At 42.2% G+C, this 25,980-nt stretch overlaps 1 protein-coding gene across 2 annotated transcripts; it reads left to right on the top strand.

Moving 5' to 3' along the window:
* Positions 1-3,105: 3,105 nt before the first annotated feature.
* Positions 3,106-25,236, top strand: G3BP1 (G3BP stress granule assembly factor 1). Of its 2 annotated transcripts, none has more exons than XM_069772515.1 (12): positions 3,106-3,242; positions 15,087-15,200; positions 16,464-16,545; positions 16,883-17,056; positions 18,041-18,131; positions 18,631-18,724; positions 19,117-19,321; positions 20,104-20,205; positions 20,824-20,935; positions 21,365-21,490; positions 21,599-21,708; positions 24,165-25,236. In XM_069772515.1, exons 2-12 carry the CDS (start codon positions 15,106-15,108, stop codon positions 24,369-24,371), a joined length of 1,398 nt encoding a protein of 465 aa, XP_069628616.1. In that variant the 5' UTR covers positions 3,106-3,242; positions 15,087-15,105; the 3' UTR covers positions 24,372-25,236. The 2 variants fall into 2 exon arrangements, with proteins under 2 accessions (XP_069628616.1, XP_069628615.1); XM_069772514.1 differs by having other exon boundaries at positions 21,578-21,708.
* Positions 25,237-25,980: the final 744 nt, after the last annotated feature.

The raw sequence follows: 25,980 nt of genomic DNA, 5'->3' as shown, positions 1-25,980 counted from the left end.
CGGGGAAGGGAGGCCGGCGGCCCCGAGCAGCCCCACGGCCCGGGCAGCCCCACGGCCCGGGGAGCCCCACACCGGCCGCAGACCCCCCGGGGAACCGGGCTCGTCCTGTCCCGTAGACGAGGGCAGCGGCGGGGCAGACACCGCCCGGCCTCCCCGGTAACCTCGCACCGGCAGGTTTCGGCCGTCTGTCTTTGTCTCTAAGCCCTTATCTCCACCGAAGACGGGGTTTCGGGAGGTTTTGCAAAGTCACGCGTGGGCCAGGAACCGGTGTCAGCTGCAGAGAAGCCCAGGGAGGGCAGCGAGGTCGGAGACAGGCGCACAGAGAAGGTTTCGGCACACCAGGAGTTTGGGGCCGGTGGCTTTCGTTTGCGCTGATGTGAACTGGCTTAGGCTGTGGGACACTGGCGTTCAGACTCTCTTTGGCCTGTTCTTAACACTGACCAAGGCTTTTAGGAGCCTTTTGGGGATGGCGATTTAATTCTTAGGAGTATTTGTTGCTGAAACGCAGCCCCACTTCTCACGGTTATGTTTCTCTTCCATTTTTTCTGATACTAAAATGCTTCCACTCCTCATGAGGAGATGCACCGGGGCTGTGGCTGGACTGATGCCGTCCGGGTTAGGTTGAAGCCCGAGATGGGACTAAGGCTGAGGCAATCAGAAGGCATAAGATGCCAGAAAGTGTTAAGGAGAAAGTGATGGAGAAAGTTTGTACTCGGTGTGGATCCCTAACAGCTGCCCAGCAGCCTGATCCTCTGGCTGCCTGCTTTACAAGCTGAGGATCAGCACAAACTGGCTGCAGAAGGAAGGTGGGAAGCGTCATAAAGATGGGGCAGGAGGCGTGAGGGTTGGCTGGGCCGCTTCAGAAAGCTGGTTCCTCTCTGTCCTTTGAGGTTTTGAGATTTACTGGCTTAGGAGAGCTCTGGTAAACTGGATTATTGAATGAGGGAGGTTTGGGGGTGGGTCTCTGCTTCAGAGTAGGTTGAGAGGAAGGATGCTGGTCCCTGAAGATCTCTGTGTGTCTGCTTTGGGGTGGTGGTTTTTTTTGTTTGTTTGTTTGTTTGTTTGTTTGTTTTCCCTGGCTGTTTGGCCCTTTGAAGGAGAATGGGCCTCTTTCTTAAAAACTTGAGTGGAGGAGGCTGTGGTGGGGGCTGGGAGCAGCTTGGGTGCTTTGGCAGTCTGCGGGTAACCAGGAAAGGAGATGGTGCAGTACGTCAGGGCTGAGAAGAGCTGGCAGATCTGCGTGGGGGGCGATACTTCCTGACCACGTGCTGAGCTTCGGTATCTTCCTGTTAAGAAGCCTAACCTGTAGCAGGAAAAATAACGGGGGTGTTTCTGGTTATTTGCTACCACACCAATTGGAGCTGCATCCTGGGATGTCGGCTGGCCTTGGCTAACCCTTTCCCTCTCACTGAGTTGGTGCTGAACAGGCTGAGCCCCTGCCAGGGAGACTGAGCCAAAGATGATGCGAATGCCTTTCCTAGCGAGCTTCCGTTGCACGGGGGAAGTGAGGGCATTGATTTTAACGTGCTTAGGACCCTGTTGTACTGACCTTTTTATAAAAGAGGAATTACCTGTCCCCCTATTGCTCTGGGGAGAGATGCCTGGGGTCCCCGTGGCAGAGTTTATTTTGGACAGCTGTTGTGTTAGGTCACTGGTCTCATGTTAAACTTTGCGAAAGTCTGCGCTACTGATTTATGAACTGGCAGATTGCAATGTGGCTTAGTCTATAAATAGCGGGGGGGCGGGGGGGGAAGGATATTAATGCTGAGCATGGCCCCATGCCAGTCCACTGACTGTATCTCTAGCTGCAAGGCATAGCAGGGAGGGTTTTAGGCAGCGTTCAGGGATACAGCAGTGGGGAGGAAGTCACTTTTATAGGGTGAAATATATCTCTGACTGCTTCGTGTCATACATTTGGGATGGGAAGCGATGCAAACAAATGGAAAGCTGTGGCCTTCTGGGAACTGGCTGGCTCAGGCTGACTGACTGCTTCCTTTCCCTCCTGCTCTCCTCAGGCTCTTGGACCAGCATCTGCTGGTGAGGAAGGATGTGTGAACTCTGAGGCCTTTCTTCTCCTTTGCAGGACTACTTGGGCCTTGCAAGGTGGGTTAGAAAATGTCCTTGCTTGGCTTGTCTTTCCTCTGGGGCAGATGATCCCTCTGTCTGCTTTGCTTAGAAGTCGTGAAGGAAAAGCAGCTGCAGGAGTCTCCTGGCTCTGCCGGGGGTCTCCCGGGGACGGGCAGGGGAAGCCAGCCCGTGTTTCTCTAGCCTGCTGATGGTGACCACCACCTTCCACCTCACGTGAGCAGCTGGGCCTCTTTCTGGTGGAGGCTGCCTTGGCTGCAGCCCTGCACGGAAGCACTTTAGCGTGAAAAGGCCTCTTTATCCACCCCCACTGGTGGTTTCTCTCAGGTGAGTGGGTCAGTTGTGCCAGGACTGGTGAGCACCTGTGGTGCAGACGAGGCTGCGTTCACCCTCACGGGTCTGCAGCCCTCACCCGTGGGGGACCGGGGACTGGGTGCCCCCGTGCCGGGGGAGGCAGCAGCAGGGCCTGAGCGCACAGCACCACAGCCCAAGGCACATGGCCCCGCCGCCATGTTGGGCGCCGTCCCCTCCCTCCAGCAGGGGGTGGTGCTGGGCGCGGAACGCCGCCCCTCGTGGCGGGCTGCCTGTCCCTTTAAGAACGCCAGAGGCGGCCTGTCCGTCAGGGCCCGCCGCGCTCTCCCATTGGCCGCGGCGCTCAGCGCCTCACCGAGGAGGCCGTCCTGATCTATAACGGGGTTTACCAGCACCTTCTCAAGGGCGCTGCTGTGCGGCTCAACCATACTATGGCGTCAGGCCTGGCCCGCCCCGCGCGCCTATGAGCGCGGGTACCGTCGTCCTATTGGCTAAGGGGGAAATCCATCAGGTCTCGTCCCACCCCGACGGGGGCAGCTCCACGGCCCGTTGGTTGTGCTAGGTGCCGGTCACTCTCACTGCCCCGCGGAGCCAGGCCGCTTGGTTGGTAGATTGAGCTGCCTCTCAGCTCTCCGCCCGCCTCTTTTCCCTCCGTAGGCCAACTAGCATCCGAGTGAAGGCGACCGCCGTTCTCTGATTGGCTGAGCCGCCTCCCGCTGGGGTAGGCTGCGCGCCGGATATATCTAGCCGGCGGCAGAGCACGCCGTTGCGTGAGGTGCTTCTCGTCCGCCGGGCAGGCCTGTGGTGAAGCGGCGCCTCCCGCTCCCGTCCCGCTCCGCCCGCAGGTGAGGGGGAGGGCCGGCGGCCGCGGGGGGAGCGGGCGGGAATCGCCGGCGGGCTCACGTCCTCCCGGGGACGGCTGCGGGCCGCACGCACCGGGCCTGGCCTGAGGCGCAACCCCCCCCCCCCCCCCCCCCCGCGCCCCCGGTAGGCCGCGGTCTGTTGGGAGAGGGCGGTTGCCGGTTCTTCCCCCCCCCCGGCTCCGTTCCCGGCCCCGAGGCGGCTCCCGCTGTCCCGGTCCCGCGCGCAAGGCCCGCCCGGTCCCGGCGGCGCTTCGTGGCGAGCGCCCTCCCGTCCGACCCCGTGGCCGGGCTTTCGCAGCCCCCTGTGGGGGCTGTGGAGCGGGGCTCTCGGGCGGGAGGAACGTCCTGGTCCCGCGGAGCCCTCGGAGATTTCCGAGGCGGGACCGGGGTACAGCGCTGCGCTGCTCGGCTAGCAGTTATTTAGAAGGGAGCGTTATTTGCGGGGGGGGGGGAGGTGGGATCGGCTGTTCACGGGCCTTCATTGTGCGGGTCGAGATGTGGAGCTGCGAGCTTTGTTCTCGGCTTTACAGCTCTGGTGTTTTTTCATCCGCTGGGGTTTGTTTTTTTTGTGTGTGTGTTTTTTTGGTTTTGGGGTTTTTTTTTGTTGTTTTTTGTTTTTTTGAGGGGGGCGGGGGTTAGGTATGAGGCGGCCCGAAGCCTGGCATGTAGCTGAGATAGCCCCTTTCAATAGTTGTAGGCGGAGGTTGAGGGAGTAATCCTGGGTGCTTACATAGTGAGGTCGTCAGATGTATCAGATCGTAGGTGTCTCCTTTGCTCTAACTTTATAGATGAAGGGAGTCATAATTCGAGCAGAAGTAGAGCGTGTATCTTACCGTGACTTACCGCATGACCTTGGCTGAATCCGAGATTAAGCCAAGGTTTAAATGCAAAGTAGTGCTCTTATGAAGACTTTATGGCCTCTTGCAAGGCCCTAGATATACTTGCTGGAGGAAGACCAGAGAAAAGGCTTCCATACATCTTTCAGGTACATTTTAGTCTTGATCTGGATGATCTGATGTGTTATTAATTCTCAGCAGGCTTACTTGGTGACCTTTTATGTTAAGGGTTACATGCATGTAATAAGTATTCTTTACAAAGAAAATTATGGTGGGTTTTTCTTTTCACAATTGGTTGAAAGCAGCATTTGCAGCAAGCCGCCATGTTTCCAGTGTGTGCTATTTTTGTCTAGCCTGTGCTCTCACAGCCAGGAGTGACAGGTTTAGGAAATGTGGACACTGCTATCAAGCTCTGAAGGCTAATGCTTCCAGGTGCCATAAATCAAATGTGGGGGGTGTGTGTGTGTCCGATTTGTTTTTAGCTAACAAGACTTTTTAGATTGGTGTCGTAAAGAGAAAGGAGTGCAGAAGTTGACAGACAAAAAACTGCATTTCAAACCTTTTCTGAAATCTTCCCTTTGACCAAGTTTTCACTTTTCGTATTCCCCCTCTGTAAAGAATAGCCTAATGATTTTTCTAAATAGATAGTTCTGTGATGCTTCCATGATACCGGTGGTAGCATGTTCACATCCTGTGAAATGAGCTCACCTTTTCCTGGGGTGTTTCAGTCAGTATACTAATGTTGTGAAGTTGTGAGTCTAGCTTAAAAAAAAAAAAAAGCTTAATGGATGGAATATATAGCTAAATTGAAGGCTAGCTGTAAGTATTTATGTGCTTAAGGTCTTATATCCTAATAGTCACAGAGCATCTTTATGATGAAGATCTCCCAACTTTTTGATAGCAGGGACTAGTTTGCTTAAAAGGCAGTGTTAAAACATGCTAGAAAGTGTAATTGTACAAAATCGGTAGAAAAAAAAATCGAATCAACATTGGAACCTTTGCCAATGTGTATCTTATTTTTAAATGTAAATCTTTTTAAAAAAATAACCTTGTATGCATCAGATGATAAATAGTGGTCTCTAGTTCTTGACTTGTGTCAGTTAGGCAACTACCTTTTTTGCTAGGCTGTATTCTTTTAAGCCGGAACTTCTTAAGTTGAAGGCTAGAAAACAAAGTTAAGGTAGAAGACCTGGTGGACAAGCTTTCCTTTGTGTGGGTCAAGTGTAAACGCAGGATCTTCTGTAGGGATGCTTTGCATTTGCAGTTTAAGAAACAACAAAAACATACAAGAAGACTTGTTTGTACTGTGATTATAAGACCACCGCTCTACTGTTCGTTTTGCTGCTGGCACAACAGCATCAGTAGAGTTCAACACAACTGATGATACTCTTTTAAGTTTGCATGTCTTAATTTTAAACATGAAATCTTTATGCACCTGATGAAACAGCAAGCTCCTTGGTTGGTTCAAAAAGCTTGTGTTTTCTTTTTTGCCTTGCAAATTACAAGGCGAACATATACAGAAGAATGCTTTTTAATGAAAGTAAAATAAAGCAAAGGTGATGTTACTCTAAGTACATATTGATATTTCTGTTCATAACAGTAGTATCTGTTGAGAGAGCACTCATAAGATTAGCATAAATGGCCTGTTTGAGTTAGAAAACGTTTTAATTGATTATTCCAGTTTTTACTATTAGAACCTGGACGGTTTTGTCTGAATAAGTAATGTGATGAATGAAGAATCAAAGAGGAAATCAAAGTAGACCAGGGCTCTAGCAGGGTGGTGCTAGTTGTTATGCTGGCTGTAACCTGCTGTGCTTGAAACCAATCAAAGGTGAAAGTGATAGTTTTGTCTAGAAGACTGGATGCTTTTTTACAGGTGCCTATATAAAATCTCCAGAGTTGAAGTAATTACTAACTTCTTGCTGAAACTGCTAATAGACTAGATAATCTTCAGCTACCTCACTGAGTAATTAAAAAAAAAAAATCGGAAATCTGATCTTCAGCTACTCTAAAAGAATCCCTAAAACTTTGCAAGCAGTGAATATTATACTGGTCTAAGGTCCTAGTTTTGCTATATTGAGTCTGGACCTCCTCCAGAAAGACATAGCTGGTGGAGTACAGCTTTCAGAGTTAGAAGATTGTGAGCTGTCAGTTATGTACAAATAATCTGTTATGAACCTGATTATTTGCTGAGGCAAATGTGAAATACTGCATTCTAAAATGCTGGTGGCCATCTTTTGTTTTCTTCTGCGTTGCCCTGTACTGTTTTCTCATTTAACTTACAGTTGCTATTAGGCTGACTTTCTGTTTTGTTTTTAAGTGTCTAACAATGTAACAATGCCATGATGGTTCAGTCTTAAGTGCTAGGATCTGGTTGATATATGAAGGTTAAGAGTCTTCTGTGGCTAAAATGGGTAGAGGTGAAAGGGTTGACTCTCTTTACAGGTATCTGTTGCTTGTCATGCAGAACCTGGTGATTTTAATTCAAGTGGGAGTGAGCTTGAATTTCACTGTAATGTCTGTGTAGCTAGGTGTTCTAATCTGCCTTTTCTGACTGCTTATGAGTAACTTTTGCTTTTTACTTTAAGAAGCTGCAGTGGAGCCAAATGGAAAAATTGCAGACCTAAGAGAAGATGACTGGACCTGCTGCCAACTTCATCGAGTTGTTGGAGCAGCTCTTGGATGTCAAAACAAAACCTGTTCTAATGGCAAAATCATAGGGTCTAAGTAGCTACTTTATCATGAAGCAGTCTGGAGAGCAGCATAGGCATAAAGCTGACTGTTATGTTTCATTTAAAAAGCCCCGAGTAAACAAACTGTTCAGACTAGCACTATCCTACCACCCTTTACGATGAAATTTGTGTGGTTAAAATGTAATTTTACAGAAAAACACTACTTCTAATTGTAGGGTAAATGAGGTTGGAATAGGTCCAGTTAGAAATGAGAAAGTCCTTCACCCAGGTGTAGGAGAGAGCCTGTTTAGGACAATCTGATTTAGTATTATTAAAAAAAAAAGTAGGAATATTTCTGTGAATTCTCAAGGCTTTTGAGTTTTGAGAGAACTCAGATTCTCCTTCTCTTTGTATTGCTAGTTTTTGTGTTGCTGAATAGAAGTGATGATTGTGTGATACAAAGTAGAAAATTGGAAGCCAGTTGATACAGCTTTAAAAAGGAAGAAGGAAAAAAAAAAAGCCAAACCCACACCAAATACGCCCAGCACTCAGGGAAGGCAAAGTGTTTTGACCAAGAAACACAACTTGGTGAGAAACTGTTGTGATATCACTTACCTTTAATACCAAATTTTTTAAGATTCTTCTACATTACATTCTTTTTTCTCCCCTTTTAAACAGGACCTAATTTGCTGTTTGTCTTTGGACCTTTATGTTCCTAACTGCAGGAATAATGTCTAGTATCTCTTTCCTTCCCCAGATGAACATTCCTTAGTGTATAGGTATAGATAATGGTCTCAACTATCTTAACTTATGCTTTAGGTAGTCGTTCTTTGTATTTTGTTTCTCTGTTTTTGAGCCTAATGCTCTAGAAATGATATTTTTCTGAAATGGTCACTGTTCTTTTAGATTTTGAATAATAGCAGTAGAAATCTTCAGTTTGTCTCTTGCTTGGCAGAGCTGAGCAATACAAAAAGCACTGAATTTTGTCTACAAACTGGCAGACTCCATCATATCCATCAACTTGTGGATCACACTTTGGTTTGTTAGCAGAAACACAGGCTGACTTCTAGAATGACAGCTCTTCTGTAGCAATTCATGGTTTGTTTATTTGTCTTCTTATAGTGTTTAAAGGGCTGCGCGTTGCTGCTGAGTAAGGCTTCCCATCTGCCACTGGCAAGCCGAGGGGTTTTTCAGTACTAGCATGGGCAGTGTTGAATGTAATTCTGAATTACTTTTTAATCTTGCAATGAAAATGTTTTTCTTGCATTTAAATTTGGATTGATTGCTTGGATACTTTGATTAGAAAATAGTTAAGCTTCTAATTTGATTTTTCTTATCCATATGTTGCTGTAATGTCTAGCTTTTCTATAGTGTCCCTCATCAGTATGTCTCAAAGGGGTTCAGGTATTGCTCTACCTTTCTGCAGCACCAGGATAATTAAGCACAGAGAAAGCTGATTGCCATGGATGCAGCGTTCTGGTTGCTGCATGGTTGTTTGTTTTTTTAGGATCTAGCTCCTTGTAACACCTCAAGTACCCTATGAACTTAGGTACTGCCTGTCTTTGTAGGTTATGCAGTTGTTATACAGTAGACACTAGTTGCTGTAGTGCATGGAGAAATGGCTGTCGTAAGCTTGAGGATCCAGATCCATGTTTTATTAGGTGTTGGTTTTGAAGATTATTAATAAAGGCTGCTCTGTCTGCATGATATGTGTAGCACTTCACACTGCTCTGATCTCGGCTGGGAAGTGCCTGCTCCTGGAAGTTCCTAGTGTATACATATATCTCACAGACTACCTTAATGTTTCCAGGAGATACTAACAAGAGTTGAATGCTGGTAACTTCACAACTTGTTCCAGTTTGATCTCCAAATATTTCATTATTCATTGGAAAAGTTATCCCATCACTAGTTTTCAGGCTCTGGCTTCCAAGTGTCATGGCTCCTGTGAAATAGTGCTACCTTTAAGATAATTTCTTTCGGACGGAATACTTTCCCTCTGAATCTGTCAAAATACAAAAAAGTTGAACTGGATGCAGGCAGGCAACTGTCTGTAATGGCTTCTGTATAAAATACAGGCTGTATTGCTGTGACACTGTTCCCTGTGACATTGTCTACGTACGCATCCAGTGGGAGGCAAGTAATGAGACCTATTTTTTTAAAGGAGATTAGTGTTTTGAGGCTTTGGTTGCTCACTTATTTGAGGTGCTTTTTCAGCACTTCATAATTTAGGCTTGGGGTCAACAACTGGGTGTGGTTTGTTTGGGTGGTTTTTTTGTTCCCCTCAAATAGTTAAGGCTGTGTTAAAATAAGAAGGGTATCTCACATCTTGGTGTATCTGGTATCTTAGTGTTTTATGCATTTCCTTGAAAAGGTTTGCATTACTCTTCCTACTTGAGAGCAAGCTGGTGTAATGATATAACTCCCCAGTTGAGATGGGCACTGGAATTTGTCTAGTGATGCAAGTTTAGCTTGTTGGTGTTTCATTGTTCACTCTAATGTTTTGTATCACAGTTCACACAGGTACCAGCTTCTCTCTCTTTTTTTTTGCTTAGTCAGCAGCACTAGCAGATGTGAGTCATGTAAAATGTATGGGGAGTTGGAATTAACTGGAATTGCTTTGCTTTTGTTGTTTTAACTTTTAATCTATATTGTGTCTATTGGAGGCATATTAGGAGTTTTCTTCATGATTTTATTTGTATTGGCTGTCTTTTTCTTGTCCAAAGCAGCAGTTACGCAGCAGTAGTAACTGCTGCTAGTGCTGGTTACTCCATACAGATAAATGGTTTGTGGCTTTGAACATGCTCACCTGTTGCTAAGCAACTTGGAGAAATCCCAGATGACACTTAATTACGCAATCCTATTAACTATTGACCAGACCTTTAATGTCTAGCAAAATTGCTGTTTGCCAGCTTTTTAGTGTGATGTGCTTAGATACAGACACCTCTTTTCCATGTGAGCTTCTCTGGGTCTTAAGTTTTCAAAAAGCCTTTTTATGTTAAGGAATTGATATCACAATGAGGGAGTAGAGTTGCATGAAAAGTTAGACATTCTGGTTTAGCGAGGGAAAATAGCTTCATCTGGGTAACACATCAATCGTACTGTCAGAGTTGCTTTTGTATAGTTAGAGGTAAAGTTGTAGAAGTGAAAGAACTGAATTATATTTCATAGAAGCTGATTAGGTTGTTGGAAACAGTGTAACAGCTCTATGAAAATATCTTGGTTAAACCTGTAATTAAAAGGATGGGGGGACAACATGACTGCCTTGGTACTCTGTAAACTCTACCTACTTGTAGAGATGGGCAGGAATGTAGTATCGAATGAGTCACCTTATAGCATGCGAATAGCCAAAAGAGAAAGTGTGAACTGCTATAGGGTTGTGCCCTGTGTCTGCTCTGCAATATTCCAATTGAACAGAACTATAATGTGTTGTAGTAACTTTGGATTTTTTGAGACCGTTTCTTGTATTGAAATGCAAGTCAAAAATACGGAGAACAAAGGCGTAAGTATAATATTCTAAACAGGCCACGGTTTGTTTTTAATACGCTTCAATGTAAATTTTAACTTGTTTTTCTGTTGGTACTGACATTTTTCTTGACAGAAGATGTTTAAAATTGCCACACACTTTAGGAAGTGAAGTTTGGCATTTTCTGACTTGCATCTTTTATTTCAATGGAGTCTGGTCCTCTGGCTTGTTACATCAGGCTAAGTGGGTTCTGCAGTCACTGGTTGTCCTGAGAGCCTGAATGTTGTGTGATGTACATTGGAGAGATTTTGTTGTGTAGGAAGTCTAGTAGAAAAAAAAAGATTCAGACTAAACTCCTTGTCTGATTTAAAAATAAAAATGCTTTGAGTTCAGACAGCAATGGTTAGTTTACTTTCACTGTGTAGCAATTTGGTGGGAAAATACTAACCAATGCTAGCTATTAGGTGTTCTTTGAGTCTATTATATTTCTGAATACTAGTATGCTAATAGGTTTTGTGGACCTAAATCTGAATTTGCCAATACAGAATTTACATAAATGGCTCTAATTTACATAACTGTACTTTAGAAATACAGTGCCTAGCATTGATTTTCTGCCAAGTAGGAGCATTGTAACAGATGGTGGAATTTTCCACCAGCCAGGTGATAACCACTGTAAAGGAGGTATTTGTTTTCCTGTAAGTCTCTTGGCTTAAGGAAAGGGCTCAGTTATGTTGCAGAATTGTTCTAGTCCATTTGTTATAATTTAAATTACTGAATTTGTTTTACATATATGGAGTAACATGAATGCATGCTTATGAATGACTCTTAAATCATGTGATTTTCAGCTTTTCCTGTCAGTTTTCACCCTTTCTTCATTACCTCAATTGACACAAAAATGTGTGAGTAAGCTTCTATCAGGAATAATGTAGTGACAGTTCAAGCATTTGATACTATTATGCTCTGCAGTAGAAATGCAGTATAAAATATTTGCAGTTATTGTTGGGTCAAGGAATAGTGGAGTAATAAATTGCTTATGAGTAGTAGGCAGCAAATATTCTCTCTGGAGATGCTTGGCTTCTATCATTCAGGTTATGTTGGCTGGAGAACAAGAACAGATGGCAACTGGCAGTGTAGCAGCAGGTGCAGCAGGAGTAAAAACAGATTGTTGTCCTCTGATTGGGTCATGTAAAGGTTTTTCCCGTTTCTTTTCAGATCCACTTAACAAGAACTGGGCATGCTGCTATTCCTCTCCCATGTTAAGAGTTAGTTCTGATAGTTTTTTGTTTGGTGTTTTTTTTCACCCTTAGCAGTAGGGAAGTCTTTTTTTTTTTTTTGTATGTAGATATGACAGACATAATCAGCACAAGCCCCTTTAAATATGTCTTCAGTACAGCATTGGGACAGCTCAGAACAGCATTGAAGGTGACATGCTAGTGGATTAATACGGGTGAGGACTCTTTGTCTGAGGAGAAATCTGAAAGAGCTTTTGGTGAATGAGCTGTTTGAGTGCTACAGGTAACAGTTTACCATTATGTGAGGATGTCAAGCTTCGTACATTCATATTCTAGAAGCAATTTAAAATAATTCTCAAAAAAGCCCAATTCAGCACTTAACAGAATTGAGTAGAAAACGTGCCTATTGACATCTATAGGAATAAGCTTGAATTCCAGGGGAAACTAGTCTTTGCAAAGAAATTAAATGCACTCCTTGCTCCTTCTGCACCCTCCCCCTGCCAAAAAAAAACAGAAAAGGAAGAGTGAATAAGCGACATGTGTATGCTTTTTTTATATAGAGCTCGTCATACTGCAAACAGTGATCTTGGGCGATACGGTAGGACTTGCTTTCTAACTGTAAACTCACAGCACAGAGGCAAGTTTTTTAAGTGGTGTGGAGCAATTAAGTCTTGATTTGTCAGTTAAGCTGACTGGGTCTAAAAGTGCAGGTCTTGTCTGTCTGCTGTTTCTACTCTTACTGCTTTAGGGTCCTCCTACCCCTTGTAATGATAGAACTTCACACGTGCTTGACATGAAAAAAAGTTAAATCAGGAAATCAGCAGTGGTACCCACAATTTAACCTTACTTTACCTGTGGTGTTTTCTTATTGTCTGATGATATTTTGCAGGGATCTAATTTAACATGCACCAGAAGGCAGACAAGTTCATATCTTTGAGGTTTTTGTCCCTTCAGACTGTGCTTGATCTTGGACATCTGTATCTGTAATACATTACACTTACAATTTGAAGTCTTCAAAACCACAGATACTGTGAACTTCCTAAAATGAAAGCAGTCTACAGAATCTGAGCACTTCCTGTGGGCCAGACCCAAAGATGGAGTATCACTTTCTTTCTGCATGGTTAGCTCTTGAAAATATCCTCACACAACTGAAAGCTTCTGAATGTATAGAAAAGCCTTTTTCAAGTCTAGGTCATGTTTGGTCTTATCCTTTCTGCATGCGATCATGTAAATACTATTTCCCTGTATGGTGGCGATACACGTGCTTCCTACTGAAAGAGCGGGTGCTCAAGTATACACATTCTCTGGACCCTGTCAGATCTTTCTCCCCTGTGTTTAAACTTACAGAAAGTGCATTTAAAAAATAGAATGTGTTAGACTTTGCATTTATTTTATTTTTAAACTTACAAAGTGAAAGAAGTGTGTGTGTGTGGTTGTGTTAAAAGCAGAGCAAAACACATCAATGTATGCAAAACTATAGCAGTTTTTGTTGTCATATTAATAGCATTCTAGTTGTATCTTCTGTTTTGGACCTTAAACTGCATACCTGCCAGGGTAGGAATTTGTGTACTATATCTCCAACTAAGCTGGATGTAGTGCATGCTGGCTATTGCTGGGAGTTTGGGTATGATCACATCCTCAAATATATTATCAGTGTGTTCTGCCTGTATGGTTAAACATTACCTTGTCTTTTGATTACACTATGTTGGGTGTTAGACCACAGTTTGAGATACAAGGAGTTTGCCAGGTTGATTTGGACTTAGCTTTATCCAAAATACCAGCTTCTATGTTGTCTTTTTTGTATGTTCTTCTCTTTGGGGTTTGAAGCTTCTGTTTTGCATTCCTGATACATCCAGCAGTATGGCTGTAACTTCCTTTGCAGGCCCGTATATAGTGTGCGTTTGAAACTGTCACAGTAATAACACTAACCTGGAAGGTCATTTCTGTCTTTTGAAGCTATAGTCTGTTGTCAGTTCTTATCATTTAAAAGACTACTTCTCCGAAATTCAGCGAATGTAATGAAAGTGTCAAACAAGATCCTTGGATGAACTGGAACAAGGCACAGTACAAGTATATGGGAGGGACAGTCTATTTTTCTTTCCCCCTTGCTTTGTTCAGATGATAGCTGTGGGCAACTCTGTTTACCAAGGATACAGGACGCTGTTATGTATAGTGAGAAGAGAAAGCTTGTCTTTAACTGCCTAGGCATGAACTTTGCAGACTTCATCTGGATTAGTCTATGCTAGAGGACTTAGTTTGACTTCCTTTTTTCAGTTGATGCTGCCACTTCTTGGAGCTATTTATAGTTGTGCAGTCTTAAATAAAAGCAGATAAGTAAATGATGACTCCTGAATTGCTCTTTAGAGGGCTGAAGTTAGTGTATTGGTATCGATTTGCACCTGAAGTATGTGCATATTGAATTTGCATACCATGTGTTTGGGAAAGTGTTGTGTAGGGGAAGGGATTGGGGGTCAGTAATGGGCAGAAAGCTCTTTCGGCTGCTACATGTGGTCTTTTAATGCCCTTTTGGTTAACATCTGCTTGACTTATTGCAGATCGCACTTTTGCTAGCTCTTCACTGTCAGCACTACAGGGCCTGAATAGTTGCAGGAAGATTAGCTATCATATAGTCTGATAGATCAATAGCAAAACTGTCCGCTAAGCACCCATTCTGCTGCCTGTTGGTATAATTGAGCATGACGCAGAAAATCTACTTTTGTTTCTGTATTAGGTAGCAAGAATATAGTCTGGTATCAGTGTTTTTCCCTACCAGTTTGAACCTATTTTGTATGAGTTTGAACAGTGTGCGTGAGTATTTGAAAGCCAGGAAACACAGGAATGTGCTTTGGTTTTGGCTGATGTGGACTGGAGATATATATATTGTGTAATCTACCTGCAAAGACTTTCTTTTTGTAACTTACAGATCCATGGAAATTAAGTAGAAGGTGCCTAGATCAATTTGTCCCTGGGCCTAGGTATGGGTGGTGCTGTTCATTTGACTGGTCTTCTGGGTTTAAGGGAGAGGTGACTTGCTGAGTTTGGAAACAAGGGAAGGGCAGCATGCATTTGTTTGTAGCACAGTAATTTTAATATAATCCAATATTCCTCTACAGCGCATGTCACTCACAAGCAAGGAGTGCTGCGCTGTTGATAAAAATAGATTGGACTTGTTCTGACCTTTTAAAAATGCCCCTAATACACCAGTACAGGCTTTGCCTTAGAACACCTGACTTTTAATTCTGATTGTGAAGTCAAGTGAGGTAAGTAGAACTTGGATCAACTGTAAATGACTTAGCCACTTAGCAAATCCTCTTGAAGAATCATACTTGCTTGCCACCTGCTTTTTACTGAGGGTATGTAGGATGATTAAATGCTGGCATGTTATGAGGTAATCTCCCTCGCCCGTGCAGCCTCTCCCACCACTGGTTTGGTACCCAGCAGTCCTCTCCTCAGCACCAAAGACTGATGACTCTGAAAACACGTTGGTTTAACTGCTTACTGTGGTAAAACAGCTAATGGGTTTTGGTGCGTGCTTTCCACTGTGATTACGTGGCTTATGCTATCAGTGTGTGAGCAGCAATGTGAAATGCTCATGTTTTATGAAGCTTTTGATTTTTCCATAGTTTTCAGTTGACCAAAGAAATGGTGATGGAGAAGCCAAGTCCCCTGCTGGTCGGGCGGGAATTTGTGAGGCAGTACTATACTCTGCTGAACCAAGCACCTGACTACTTGCACAGGTAAAGCTCCGCTTCACTTTATTACCTATTTTTCCGTGTGAATTTCTTAATTTCTATGTTAAAATTGGTGAATAAGCTTATTACCAGGTCTTGGCTTGCTGAACTTGGACACTTAATCTGATTTACTCAAGACAGATGCTGGGTATAGTTTGCTTTCAGTTTTGATCAGCCGGGTTAAAACATAGATAATAATGATTACAGGAATTATATAAATATCTGTGTTCTGGTTGTTACTGAAATGCTGCTAGGCATGTATTCCAAGCAAAAAAAGAAGAAAAAATGTGAATCAAAATGCGTTGCTTTCTACTTTTAGTTGTAATCAATATAAATGAAAGTTGGATAAATGTTATTTAGTTAAGCATTTTTGTAGTTTTGTCTTGATACACTGTCCCCTGACTAGGGGAAGAACGTTGAAAATGGTGTGTGCTTGTATATTGGTATGTCTCAGTAGTCAATACCAGCAGCTCTTTCTTAAAGGAAAATAAGAGAAATTATGAATATGCAGCAAATGACAATCTGTTATCTAAATAAATTGGTCCTGTTTGATTTGACAGATATCCTACATTGCTAGAACTAACCTCGTTTTTGAAGATAGGCTTTGTTTTGCTGTGCTTGGAGTAGCTAGACAAACAATTTCTGAAACCTTCCTTCTTCCAATCTCAGGAACACTTAGAGTATTTCTCCACTTAGGTGGACAGCTGACCTTGTCCATCTGGGTCAGAGGAAAGTTTACAATGAGCCACGGAATTCAGTTCTAGTCCTTTATCTGCTGGCAGAATGCAGTCCCATGATGTTTATGACATTTTAGCTTGTAATCCCTCAGTTATAAAAAGGAAGATTGACCTGCAGTACTTTCTTTACTGTAGGTGAACATAAAAGTACCATTGCTCCTTGCGCAAGCCTTAAACTAGAACTTGAGGGGAAGCATTCAGCATCCTGGGTGTTCGGAGTACTATGTTGCTTTAGGAACCTTGTACAGAAAGGAGAGAATGGGATTGGATCATCTAGCTCCTATGAAACTGGTTTTGGCTGTTAGTGCTTGGGTATCTGATACATCTGAATGCTACAGGTTACACAGGAGAACTTTGCATTCCCCCCGCCCTGACCCCAAATTGCTAACAGAATTATGGAATTGTATGGCTGTATTCCAATAATTCAGACAGAAAACTTGCTTGAGAGTATATTATTCGTAGTGTACTCTAATGTAGAGGCTCAATGTTCTTGCATAACAAAGCTTAGTGTTAAAATATTTCTTTTCAACAGGTTTTATGGAAAGAACTCTTCCTATGTCCATGGTGGCTTGGATTCCAATGGAAAACCAGCTGACGCAGTCTATGGGCAATCTGTAAGTACTTAAAACTTAACTGTTCTTTCCTTCTTTTTTGTCACCTTTGTGGTTGAGAAGAGACACATATCCAGCTGTGATTCAGTGCTTTCTGTAAAAAATGGGGAGAGAAAACTGTTAACTGTAAACAGCAATAGTTAGGCAAGATATGCTTCCTGTATTAAACTTCATAATGTAAAATTGCTTGCAAAGCAAACTTAAAAATCATGCTGCCAAGTTTTCTCCCTAGACTTAGGGAATATATTATAAAACAGTTTTATGTTTTTGCTTTCTTTGAAAGCTGCTAACTTGGCAGAAATGGCTTCTGTGGTGTAACCTGTGTACCATTCTTTCATAGGATATCCACAAGAAGGTGCTGTCATTAAACTTCAAGGATTGCCACACAAAGATTCGTCATGTGGATGCCCATGCTACTCTCAACGATGGTGTTGTAGTCCAGGTGATGGGAGAGCTCTCCAATAACATGCAGCCTGTGCGCAGATTCATGCAAACATTTGTACTTGCCCCTGAGGTATGCTGTATTGAGTGCTAGTGTTACAGTGTTTCTAATATCATGTCAGGATTAATGAGGCCTCTCTGGTTCAGTGTGGGAATATGAAGGGTTAGACTGGGAAGGTGGCTTGCTACAAAATTCAGCAGTAATGTTCTGCAAATTCCTTAAGAAATTACACTACTTCTGTATGGTCATACATTAACCTTGGATATCATAATTACAGTTGTAAATATCCTAACTTTTGGCTACTAGGTATGTGTAATGCATATTTTTTTCTTAAGCATTTTAAAGTTATTTTATCTTTAATTTGCCCTCCTAGCAACTGGTCCTCTTACTGAAAAGATGTAGTAGAGAGAAGAAAATGCTTCCTGTTGTTTGCAGACATGGGTTCCAGACTTTCTTGGTGTATAAAGCGCTGGCTTAGCATTTGAGGTGGCTTTTTAAATAGACACCTTTTTTGAACAAAACCGTTCACATAATTGAAAATAATAGTGAAAAAGGAGTATTGCAAGATAACTTTATTTTTCAATTTGACTTGGAGCTAAGAATTGATACTTTAGATCCCAGAAAGTTCTCACTCCTACTTTCTCAGTGTTGTGAGCTATTGGAATTAAAAGCGCTAATACGATTTTTTCCATTTTCCATGCATTGTTCCATGCATACTTGGCTTGCATACTGAGGAGTATGCTCCTACTTGGCAGAAAATCAATGCTAGGCACTGTATTTCTAAAGTACAGTTATGTAAATTAGAGCCATTTATGTAAATTCTGTATTGGCAAATTCAGATTTAGGTCCACAAAACCTATTAGCATACTAGTATTCAGAAATCCATCTTCTGCCACCCCCTGAAAAACACATGTTTTCTTGAAGGAGGCAAGTTTGGATTAATCTTATATGGGAAGGATGATTTGCTCAAGCTGTTCTTGTTTTCTCCTTATTTCAGTTTTTACATTACTGCAATTGGTGTAATTGAATCAGTTATTCCCTTTGATTTGCTTCCAGGGTTCTGTTGCAAACAAGTTTTATGTCCACAATGATATCTTCCGCTACCAAGATGAGGTTTTTGGTGACTCTGACACCGAGCCTCCAGAGGGTAAGAAGCAGGAATTTTTGGATGGTTCTACTGGTATTTGTTTCTGGGTCTATATCAACACTCCATTCTCAGATCAGAGGAAATCTTGCTGGAGAAGGCAGATCAGCATTAAGCTTCGTGTTCTAGATTTTTTTCCTTGCCTGTAGTTTCCTTGCTCTCCAGCAAGGAGTTGTGACATGCAGGTGATTGTTTTTTTTTCTGGCATATTCTGTTTCTATTAAAAGAACTGTGAGACTTACTTTAGCAGTTGCAGTCAGATTTGTAGGCTATAAATCTGCTTCTCTGAAGTATTTGGAATATGTTTGACCTTGGTCAAAACTGAGTAACTGAAGTGATAGCAAAAGTATAAGGAAATGTCTGTTCCATGTCACATCTTGGTAGTGCTTCCCGTGTGGTCTTTAGCAGAGACTTCACCTGCATGTTGTGGAAGATGCCTTGTGTTTGAACCAAGTACTAAAGATGTGTGTGGTGTATTTTCTCCTTTTCTAACTTTGTTTAGAATCAGAGGAGGAAGGGGAGGAACCTGAGGAAAGACAGCAGACACCTGAGGCTGTTCCTGATGATACCAGTGCTTATTATGAGCAGGCTGTCAGGTAATAATATCTTATTAGATGAAGTCAGATATTGTGTAATACAGACTGCTTGTAGAACAGGTCAAATGAATTTATTGCTGCTCATGATTTTCCTCTTTGACGGTCAAAAGATTTCTGTTTATTGGGCAGCTGAAACCAAAATGTTATTAGGCTGAATGCAGAGACTCTGGATTTTTAGTAGATGTAATGCTTTTTCTGCTCTGTAGTGTAACAATGCGAAACTTGCATCCCTGTGCAATGTGGCCTTATTTAGACAGATTAGCCTTGTTCTTCCTCACAAATGCAATATGCCTCACTTCTGTATTGGACAAGTAGCCTTACTTAGTACCCAGTAATAGAATCAAATACAACACCACCTCTTTTTCTTGATTTTTTGTGGTGCTGTATGATAGCAATGACATTGAGGAACACCTGGAAGAGACGGCTGCAGAGGCGGAGCCTGAGCCAGAGCCAGAGCCTGAACAGGAACCTGAACCAGAGGTGCATGAAGAAAAATCTGAGCCAGTATTAGAGGAGTCGGCTCCAGAAGAGCCTGTGGAAAAGAGTCCTTCTCCAGCTCCTGCTGATCCAGCTCCTGCAGTGCAAGAGGACTCCAGGGTAATGACAGTGGATGGCTCTTTTCTGTGATGTGGTAGTTTCATCACAGTATGTTTGACTCTTCTGTTTTACAGAGCACCATCCTCTCTCTGGCAAGAGGAGAAATACCTGGAATTAGAAGTGTTTAAATGCTCTATAATTCCCTGCCCAAACTACTCTTCTCATGACCAGTTGCCTCCTTCCTATTTGTTCCTATACAATAACAGGTAGTTGAAATTCTAGCTAGTAGCTAGTTGGTTAAAATACCAGGAACTAAGGTAGGGCTTTATATAATTTGTAGGTATAGGAACTGTGGCAGCAGTGAGAGGCTCAGATTCTCTGTTTGTAAACAGAGCTTCTGAAATTCTGAACAGACTGAAACCAATGTGCTGAATCAGAAAAATGGGAGAAATGTGACTTTATTTCTGCCTGGGGATTTTTGTCACTCTTCAGTCTTGAGAGGCAAAAGTGGACAAATGGGTACTCAGGAAAGCAATACTTTGGTTAACCTTGATGTGATACTTGGTCTTAGGCTACTGCTGTGTCCTATTTCAACTCTATGTAGAATTTAGAAATAGGTTGGAAGTGTGACTGCATTGTCATTACACTAAGTCTTTTGAATGTAAATGATTTATGGGGAAACTGTTAGCAGCAGGATCCCGAATTTCAAGGACAGATTAAAATTTATTGCTGTTATCCTGTGTCTGTTAGCTGTGCTATCAGGAATATATTTCAGAAGGATAAAAGCGTCTGGAATTGAGTTACAATCTTATCTCTCTTTGCCTTTTTTTTTTTCTTCTTAGACATTTTCCTGGGCATCAGTAACCAGTAAGAACCTCCCTCCCAGTGGAGCTGTTCCAGTGTCAGGAATACCACCTCATGTTGTTAAAGTACCGGTCTCGCAGGTAGGAATCCAGCACCTAGAGAAGTTTAAGTGCTAAACTGGCTGACAGTAAACTGAGGTGGGGAAAAAATATAGTGAAATCTACTTGGTTATAATCTGAATTCTCAGAGACTCCAAAGACTTTAAAATTCAATTTTTCCTGGTAGACTTCATAAAAATATTATTCCATGGCTTGAGAAAAAATTGTTTATCATGGAGAAGAACGAGGGAATGTTCATGCAAGTGCTGGATGTATCTGCCATTGCACCCTCTTAAGGAAAGATGCAACTTTTCTTTTTCCACTGCCTATTCACGAATGAGGTTTTGTCATGAATGCATTTATGTAATACAGTCTATCTGCATAACTGCTGCTGCCCTTTGGGCAGACACTTTATTGTATATAACTGTGCATGGGGTGACTTTGAAATGCTAACTTAGTCAAGTGACATGTTTGCTTTTTAGCATATAAGCCAACATGAGCTAACATGCATTTTAGTCACAGGTGGAAAGAACTATGATTTTTTTACTGTATTTTCAATTTATTTTATCAACAACTTCATAGTGAGCTCTTAAAAGCAGAGCCCTGCTGTTATGTCTGATTCTTTCCTGTCAAGTCCTTTTTGTTTTTTAACTTCTACAGCCTCGCCCTGAGGCAAAGCCTGAATCTCAGACTCCACCTCAGAGACCGCAGAGGGATCAGCGAGTGAGGGAGCAGCGAACAAGCATCCCACCACAGAGGGGTCCTAGACCAAGTAAGAGAAGCTACAAAGAATAAAGTGTTTCCCCTGTTTGATGGTTTTGGGGAAGCAATATGATGATTAAAACTTTTAAAATCTAATTAATTTTGTCAGTAAGTGAATGATTCCTACTTTTGTGGATATGGTTATTTTAGATGATCTTGGTCTGAATGTCTGGCAAGCTTTAGAGCTGAATTTTACTAGCATTCTGTTGAGGTATCTAGGTTTCTACTCAAGTGTTTGGCTTCAGTCAGGTGATAAAAACCAAACAGTTACAAACTTGCTAGTGTAGAATGCTTACCTTTATATATGAATGGATAAATATAGTGTGTATTCTGCTTCTTTTATAAGGTGCTGATTCTGACCATGGCTTGGTTTTTGTTTTTTTTTTTGTTTGTTGCGGGGACTGGCTTTTCTCAAACAAGTCTTACTTTTCTGTTCAAGTTCGTGAGGGTGAACAAGGCGATGTGGAAACGAGACGAATTGTGAGATACCCAGACAGTCATCAGCTGTTTGTTGGGAACCTTCCCCACGATGTGGATAAAACTGAACTTAAAGACTTTTTCCAAAGTAAGTTAGTTACTTTGCTGTACTCTCAGGGTTTGGGGGTTGCAGCCATAAGCGTGGTCAACAGAGCATTCTAATGTATGACCCAAGAACTTGGCTTTTCTCTTGCAGGCTATGGCAATGTTGTTGAACTCCGCATCAACAGTGGTGGAAAGCTCCCCAATTTTGGGTTTGTGGTGTTTGATGATCCTGAACCAGTTCAGAAGATCCTTAGCAGCAGGGTAAATAAACTGCTAGTCAGTGGTTTTTGGTCTGTTAATAACAGGCAATGTTTTTCAGATTACTCTAACAATAAAAGATCCTACTTGGTCCCTTTGGCCTTTCTCGAGCATCTCAAAGTAGGTGTGATGTCTTTCCCTCCTATTGCCAAGACTTGTGCAGCATTTGTACAGATTGAGTCTTTTGTCATTGAAGTAACAACTTAGCTGAACATGGATTTATTCATTATAGAGCCTTTTTCCAATGGGAAGTTGCTGAGCTCTAGACAGGAAGCAGGTAAATAGCTTTCAGGAAGGCAGGGCAGAGAGAGTCTGACCCTATGGATAAGTAGAATCTTGTTTGTCAAAGAGGTTGAAAGGAAGAAGCTATACTAGTGTTCAGGTTGAAAAGAATTTGTGCTAACAGAAGCAGGTGGTACCTGCTTGCTTGTTAGCAGTGACTGCAAATGTAAAATGTGCACCCCATGACTGTACAGTGTGGTGGTAGGCAATGAATCTGGATGCACCATAACAGCTGTGCAGTGTGCTTGCTTACAAACTAGCTTTTCACCAGACAGGGACATCGTTTCTTCTTTTACTTCCTTACTGTACAGCAGTATTGCCAGTATATTTGTTCTTAAATTGAAAGGTAACTTTGGTGCAGATTTTTAAACCTTGAGATTTGGTCTGAGCTTGGGATATTTCGTGTGGCTAGACACCTTTAATTGTGGGAAGCCAGCAGCATTTGTAGCAATGCTTGATGAGTTAGTGCATATGAAGTCCAGCAGCCCTAGTTCTTTTGCAGGGAGCTGGTGATTCAAGATGGAATGCTGATAGAGAGTTGCTTCCTTAAGTGCTTTCCTGCTATCCTAGGCTGAGCAGTTCCAGTGTGGTCTAGGGTAAAGTCTAAACCAGGTGATTTGAAACCAGTGCTAAAAGTAGATTGAGTAGATCTGGTTGACTTTGGCCTGAATTGGTGTGGGAACAAGTAGTACAGTTACAGCAGGTCCTTTAAGCCATTTCTTAGCTGCAAGCAATATGTGAACACCTTCAGCAGTCACTTAAACTTGCATGTTTGAGTTTTTTGCTGGAACAAACTAGAAATGTCCACTCCTGAGTTCTCTTGCAGTAGGAGAGGTAGGTAGGAGCTGAGGGCCAGACTTCATGTCCAGGGAATACCAAAGGCACACTCAGCTGAGGGATTTGTGGCCTTTGTTTACTTGTTCAACTATGCCACTCTGTGTAACTGGAGCTGGAGAAGAGAGTGAATGCTGTCTTCCAGGTTAGGCTTTGAATATGTAATAGTTTGTGCGCTCAAAGTATCTTCTCTGCAAGCCTAAGTTATAATGGATGGGTGTGGCTTTCTGAAATAAGATTTTTTTTTTTTTAGATTTTTTTATATAGACTTAAGTCCTATAAAAGCAGTTTAACACACCTTCTACCCTGCTTTGAACAGTGCTAAATTCTGTTTGTAGTATCCATTGTGTGAATTGTTTTGCAGACAGGTCTGGTGCTTTGAGCAAACATAAATCCTGAAACAGTAGGACTTTTTTCAGGATAAGCTTTGCTATAAACAAGTTTAAAAGGCTTTGGTAGACTGTTAGCCAGTGAAGCTAAACCTGATGTCTGCTGCCTGATGTGAAATGTAGGAGTTTACACTGGAGTCGGTAATAAGGCTGTAACATGATGCTTTTTGATCTTTGTCCAGCACAGCTGATGGCTAGAGGAGGGCAATGTTCTTCATCCTTAGATCAGTTCTACTTCTATAGTCAGTTCAGTAGAAGTGAATGGCTAATCTTTCCATTTGATGAGGAAAGCATTGTGCCTCTGCCAGTGATGGATTGTATTTTTCATGTTGTTTGTTATGCAACTGCAGGAATAATTTGAAACAAGTGAGTACTAATTCCTGTAGTTCATGGATTCTTGCAGACTTCAACTTCTTGTCTGCAGTGGGGTTTGTGGGATGTTGCAGTCCTGCTCCTCTCTATTCTTGCTTCAGTGAGGTTTCCCAATCAAGTGACCACTTGTTACTGCAATTCTGAAAAATTGAGCTCGACCTAAGTGAAAAGACTTCATTGGCCTATATAGCAAGGTGGGAGAGAGGATCTGACATTCTTCATGCCATAAGAAAAATCAACTGGGACCCTGCATGGTGGCAGACTGTGAATTGCTGCATATTAATGAAAGGAGGTTACTGTTGATAATTCAGTTCCTTGTCTAAAAGATGTCAGAATGCTCAGTGTTAAGCCTGAGATTGCTTTTCAAGTGTCACTTTCGCATCTTTTTTTGTATCTTCTCCAATAAAGCCACAAGACTGGATGCATAGTTTGACTATCACCATTTTCTAGTAACCAATCATAAACCACTTCAATTTTCTTTCATGGGGAGGAGGATGTGAGACAAGGTTGCAGAAATCTGCTTGACATTGAAGAGTTACTGGTGAGTCATTAATGAAAGTACCTTTTCTGCTTTTGTTGCAGCCCATCATGTTCAGGGGAGAGGTGCGCCTGAACGTGGAGGAGAAGAAAACGCGAGCTGCCAGGGAGGGTGACCGCAGAGATAACAGACCACGTGGACCTGGAGGCACTCGTGGGGGGCTGGGAGGTGGGATTCGAGGGCCTCCACGTGGAGGAATGTCCCAGAAGCCAGGATTTGGAGCTGGAAGGGGGATCGGGCAACGCCAGTGAATGCATCACGGATGTTGACATGGTGGCGCAAACCCTTTTTCCTGCAGATTTGTGAATTTCAGCCTTGGGTATCTTGGAATGTGGCCCTAGCCTGTTATAGACTGCTACGTTTGATACTATTTTGGCCCCTTTTTGTTTGTGTTATGGTTTTGTGATTTTTTTTTCTAGTCCTTGTCCCAGATTCCAGCTTTGTGGAACAACGTTTTAGGAAAAGTGGATTTTAAAAAGAAAAGAACTGAGTTTTCTTGTTCACCTCAAACTTACGGACTGGATTTTTTTGGTACCAGTGGTTTTTCCTAAAGGAATGTCTATTTTTTTTCTTTTTCTTTGTTCTCCCCCCTTTCTACTGAATTTGGGTGCGTTTCAGTCAGTGGAATAATATTTCACGTGCATGCGTTCAAGAGCCTGTAGGAAAACATAGTACCTGGCAAGTATTTCAAGGGCAGAAAAACAAAACTATTGATTTATTCCTTGAGGGTCATAAAAACATCCTCTGGTCCGGACATATTGCCACTTGAAAAATTGACATTCACCTTTCTCTTTGTGGCGCTGTAAAAGTGGAATAATGGGTATCCGTAGAATCTTTTTTCTTTTGATACATGATCACAGAAAGGAATTCGAACTACTGTTTTACCACTTTAAAATTTTGGATTGTGGGATAGGTTTTAAATGTCTAGAACTTGACTCTTAAAACACTTTTCCTGAACTTGTGAAATTTTTTATTGAAATAGGGAGTTTTTTTCATGTTTAGTTTGTATTTGTATAAAAAAAAGCAAAATTGTTGTGCCTTCTATTTATCTCTCATTCCAGTCTTGGCAAATTGTTTAAAAAAAATAATAAAAAAGGTCTAGATTTGCTTTATCAAGTCAAGAGTATGTTGGAGTTTTTCCAAGGGGAAGAGGTTCTTCCTTCAGTCACTAGGTTTACTAGGTAGAGGTGGTTATAGCTGAAATTTTTAATACCTTATCTTAATCAGTTTGGCTGCATTTAAATAATTGAAAACAAGTACTTCTTGGATATAGAATTTAATAACTTTGATTTGAGGCCCCGTTACAAATGTTATAAAAGTACAACTGAAGCATAAATACCTCTGTCACATCCTTTACAGTTCAAACGACTGTATGTAATAGAGTTATTTTTGCAGTTTGGGCATTAATTTCATCCCCTGCTTCTGCCAGCCCTGAAGTGGATGGATGGCATTTTTGTGAGAAGTACATAAGGTGCCTGTCTGTCCTGGTGTTAAAAAAGGTGTTGAACGCTCTCTACTGCCTCTGAAAGAAGATGAAATTGAAAATAAAATAGAAAACTGGGTAATTTCAATCAAAGAGATCTTGTAAGACTGTACTGCGCAAAGCAGTATTATTTCTGTAATGTGTGATGTTAAACATCTGGATGAAAACGGCAGGTTTGATTCTACACCAGACCTTCAGAGCTCTTGGTAATACAAAAGAGCTGCTTAGTAAGTTTGCTTATCTGTGTCAGGGTTCATTGTTTCTATATTTTCTTGATTTATTGATACAATCACTATGCATATGCAGTATATCCCTCTTGACCTTTGCTTGCTTTAAAGCTAGAGCAAAGCTGCCCTTGCCCGAAGGGCAGATAGGTA

This window comes from Haliaeetus albicilla, chromosome 27 (assembly GCF_947461875.1).
Source record: "Haliaeetus albicilla chromosome 27, bHalAlb1.1, whole genome shotgun sequence".
NCBI classification, from domain to species: Eukaryota; Metazoa; Chordata; class Aves; order Accipitriformes; family Accipitridae; genus Haliaeetus; species Haliaeetus albicilla.
Note: the sequence above shows the minus strand (reverse complement) of the source record. Positions and strands in the feature narration are given on the sequence as shown.